Source organism: Gobio gobio, assembly GCF_949357685.1.
Source record: "Gobio gobio genome assembly, chromosome: 24".
NCBI classification, from domain to species: domain Eukaryota; kingdom Metazoa; phylum Chordata; class Actinopteri; order Cypriniformes; family Gobionidae; genus Gobio; species Gobio gobio.
This window is the reverse complement of record NC_137120.1, coordinates 1,457,099-1,461,752: the sequence shown is the minus strand read 5'-3', so window position 1 is coordinate 1,461,752 and position 4,654 is coordinate 1,457,099. Positions and strand designations below refer to the sequence as shown.

The 4,654-nt window shown below is 41.2% G+C and overlaps 1 protein-coding gene across 1 annotated transcript in view; it reads right to left on the bottom strand.

Annotated features, from left to right (window-relative positions):
- dennd2db (DENN/MADD domain containing 2Db) overlaps positions 1-2,449 on the bottom strand; it is a 26,967-nt gene extending 24,518 nt beyond the window's left edge. Inside the window, 1 exon segment of the mRNA XM_079808473.1 lies at positions 2,370-2,449. Coding sequence (XP_079664599.1) covers positions 2,370-2,421 — 52 coding nt within the window. The 5' untranslated portion in view covers positions 2,422-2,449.
- Between the last annotated feature and the right edge of the window lie 2,205 nt (positions 2,450-4,654).

The following is a 4,654-nucleotide window of genomic DNA, read 5'->3' as shown; positions in this document are numbered from 1 at the left end:
AAAGGGTTAGTTCAGCCAAAACTGTAAATTGTGTTATTAATGACTGAGCCTCATGTGGTTGGACACCCGTCAGACCTCCGTTCATCTTCAGACACAAATGAAGATATTTTAGTGTAAATCTGATGCTCTGAAAGGCCTCCATTGGCTCAACTTTACACTCTCAAGACCCTTAAAAGACACTAAAGACTAAAGTTACAAAGTCCATCTCACTACAGCGGCTCTACAATAATTTTACGATGCGACGAGAATAGTTTCTGTGCGCAAAAAAAACCTAAATAACGGCTTTATCCAGCTTGTTCTTGTCTTCCGTGTGCGTCTCCACGACGCATGCGCGAGAATATGAGCAGATCCGGCGTTCGGGAATCCATGAAATGCCACTTTAGCCCCATTTTGAGAACTACAGCGAGACCTAAAGCACGATCAGTGTAGAATTCAACAGCTGAGACACGCGCGTCTTCCTCTGCTCGTAAACAAATCTCTTCTGGGTCATGTGTCCGAACGCCGGATCTGCTCATATTCTCACGCATGCGTCGTGGAGACACACACGGAAGACAAGGACAAGCTGGATAAAGGTGTTATTTAGATTTTTTTTGCGCACAAAAACTATTGTCGTCGCATCGTAAAGTTATTGTAGAGTCACTGTGGTGAGATGGACTTTGTAACGACGTTTTTAGTGCCTTTTATGGGTCTTGAGAGTGTAAATGTACTGAATGCCAATGGAGGCCTATCTGAAGCCTTTCAGAGCATCAGATTTACACTAAAATATCTTCATTTGTGTCTGAAGATGAACGGAGGTCTGACGGGTGTCCAACCACATGAGGCTCAGTCATTAATCACACAATTTACATCATTGGGTGAACTAACCCTTTAACTCTGCAGATCTTCCTGACTGATAGCCAGAATTGTAAGTCAGAATGTAAACTGGGCCACAGATAGTTAAAATACTGTTTTTTTTAGTTTTTTTTATTAGAATATAGACATCATTAAGAGAATAAACTAGGCCTATTATGCAAGCACTTTTACTTTGAATTCTTAAAGTACATTTAAAATCAGGCATTTTTTACTTAAGTAGGGTTGTCATTGTGGTACTTCTACTTTCACTTGAGTAAATATATCTCTGGGTATTTGTACTTTTCCTTAAGCTCCACCACTGATTACTTTCCTGTTTAACACTGAAGCTTTAGACAACCGGTATCTGAGAGATCTCAATCGCTTTATTCCACAAAGCTGGGAAATTCTCAGGAAATCCAGACTGAATCATTTATCGCTTTCAATTGTGAGAGTGTGTGTGTGTGTGTGTGTGTGTGTGTGTGTGTGTGTGTGTGTGTGTGTGTGTGTGGACTGGTAATCATCACGTTATGGGGACAAAATGTCCCCACAAAGATAGCAATATCCGAAATCCTCATCCTTGTGGGGACATTTTTAGGTCCCCATGAGGAAAACATCTTATAAATCAGACTAAGTGATGTTTTTTGAAAATGTAAAATTGCAGAATGTCTCCTGTGAGGGTTAGGTTTAGGGGTAGGGGCAGTGTAGGGGGATATAATATACGGTATGTACGGTATAAAAACCATTACGCCTATGGAAAGTCCCCATAAAACATGAAAACCCAACATGTGTGTGTGTGTGTGTGTGTGTGTGTGTGTGTGTGTGTGTGTGTGTGTGTGTGTGTGTGTGTGTGTGTGTGTGTGTGTGTGTGTGTGGACTGGTAATCATCACGTTATGGGGACAAAATGTCCCCACAAAGATAGCAATATCCGAAATCCTCATCCTTGTGGGGACATTTTTAGGTCCCCATGAGGAAAACATCTTATAAATCAGACTAAGTGATGTTTTTTGAAAATGTAAAATTGCAGAATGTCTCCTGTGAGGGTTAGGTTTAGGGGTAGGGGCAGTGTAGGGGGATATAATATACGGTATGTACGGTATAAAAACCATTACGCCTATGGAAAGTCCCCATAAAACATGAAAACCCAACATGTGTGTGTGTGTGTGTGTGTGTGTGTGTGTGTGTGTGTGTGTGTGTGTGTGTGTGTGTGTGTGTGTGTGTGTGTGTGTGTGTGTGATAAAGAGAAAAAAGACACACAGTCTTCAAGTCTCACTTCTACAACTAAGACAGTTCCTCCGTCACACACTTCAGAAAGTTGCAGTAAAGCCTGAACACACACTCATCTTTGTCAAAAGCGAAATAAACTCACTAAACAATGTCTTATTAAAAACACAAACACACAAATGTTTTATGTGAGGTTGAGGAGGAGGTAGAACATATCATTAGCTCGGTATAAAAACACCAACACCTATGAAAGATACCAACATGTGTGTGTGTTGCTCATGTTTCAGAGTGTGTGTGTTAGTGTGTGTATACTCACTGTCGGGTGGAGTGTGTAGTTGTTGTGCTGTCCTCCTCGTCTCTCTGCTCATCTCTGACTCGAGCTCAGTCTGTCAGCCCGAACAAACGCGCTTTCAGAAGAGGGGCGGAGTCGCCGCGCTTAGCCACGCCCACTCCAATAACGGTTTATGATTATATAAACATGAGCTCGTGTGTAATAATAAATAAATAATGATTGTGAAGACTTACATGGAAGATGAACTCAATTCAAGTTGGAAAAAATTAAACGAAAAATATATATTAACACACACTTATTCTGATCATATACACCGATCAGGCATAACATTATGACCGCTGAATAACACTGATTTCTGTTAGTGGGTGGGATATATTAGGCAGCAAGTGAACATTTTGTCCTCAGAGTTGATGTGTTAGAAGCAGGAAAAATGGGCAAGCGTAAGGATTTGAGCGAGTTTGACAAGGGCCAGATTGTGACGGCTAGACGACTGGGTCAGAGCATCTCCAAAACTGCCCTTCGCAACTTACAGGACCTAAAGGATCTGCTGCTAACATCTTGGTGCCAGGGGGACCAACACAATATTAGGAGCATGTGTTGTGTGTTAGGGTTAGGGTTGTGTGTCTATTGTCTTTGATGTGACAATCAATCTCAAAACATCCCCCTAGCAACCACCCACAACAGCATAGCAACAGCATAGCAACAACTTCAACATTGCGAGCGGTATTCACGTTTTTCTTCAGAATATGTAGAAATGTAAAAGTTTTTTATTTCATTTCTTTGGTTGTATTTTATTTAAACAAACAAAAATGTATTTTCACGTCATCATTTGTAGTGAAAAAGAAGAAGATAAAGTAATGTGTGCGTGTTGGCTCCACCTAGTGGTCACATTCACAAACACCCCAAATAACAATTTCTGGTTCTCAGAACGTTCCCAGAACAGGCATCCTAATGTTCTCTACTGGTTAGCCAGGAACGTTTTCTTTACGTAAAAGAACGTACCCTGTTGTTTGGAAAACGTTCCCCTAACCTTCCCAGAACGTTCCCCTAACCTCTTTCCTCTGATATAATTTACCCTTCTGTAGGTCAGTAATCGTCCAGCAATGCCCGCGTCCCATATGGTATAAAGAAGAAGCGCGCGCAGATCAGAGGCGCGCAGTAACAAAATATACAAATAAACCTGCGTATATATTATAAAAAATGACATCTAAAAATAACCTGCAGGGAACGTTCTGGGAAGGTTCTCTTTAGGTTACAAAAACACAACCAATAGAGAACGTTCTTATTTGGTTCCCCACAAAAATAACCAAACGGGAACCATATGGGAACGTTAGGGAAACGTTCTGTGTTTACTAGGACATTTCACAGATCATTCTGGATTCTTTAGTCCGTTGGTTTGTTTAGAGCAACATATTTTTACAGGCATATCATTCATCATGTCGTAAATTGTGTGTTTAATCATAGACTGAAAAAAAAATATGGCCGTAGTGTCCGTGACGTCACCCATAGGATTCTGAAGAGCAGTTCTGAAGCGTAAAGTAGGGTCGAGCTGGCCATCGCCATCTTGTCAGCGCGTCACTCCCGAATAACAGAAAATGGGCAAAGAGGCGGGACGTGGGCGGAGCTGATGACTAACAGACAGCAGACAAACGGCAACCCACCTGTCACTCAAATTATGCAGAACTTTAAGACTTTATATAATGTAAACCAATGAGTTATAAAAACATTCACCCCCATAACAGTCGTCGTGAATGGCAAAATTAGATATATAGACCAAAACCTCAGTTTGTCCCAGATTGTAAACCAATGAGTTATAAAAACATTCACCCCCATAACAGTCGTCGTGAATGGCAAAATTAGATATATAGACCAAAACCACAGTTTGTCCCAGATTGTAAACGTGTTTTTATGTTCTGTAAAGTTGGCCATTTTAACATGAGCTCAAAGAGATTCTCTGTAGTCGAAGTCACTTCCGTATCGGCTTCAGGAGAAACTGGAGGAGCCGCTTGGTTTTAATGTGTTCTTGTCCACTCTGGGTTTGACATACATTCGGTAGTTTGACCTAAATACACACTAAACACGCGCGGGAAGCTCCACTCGATTCACGCCTTCAAACACTCCAATTTCACTGTTAATAAATCTACCGTTTTAATGTTTGATTTAATTTCACATTTGTAAACATTGAGAACGCCGGTTGCTTTACATTTGAGTTACAGTCATCACGTCCAATCACAGGCTGAGGACTGCGAGCCTGGCCAATCAGAAGCTCGATTTCAGTATCATATGCATGTGGCCGTCCAATAGGACGC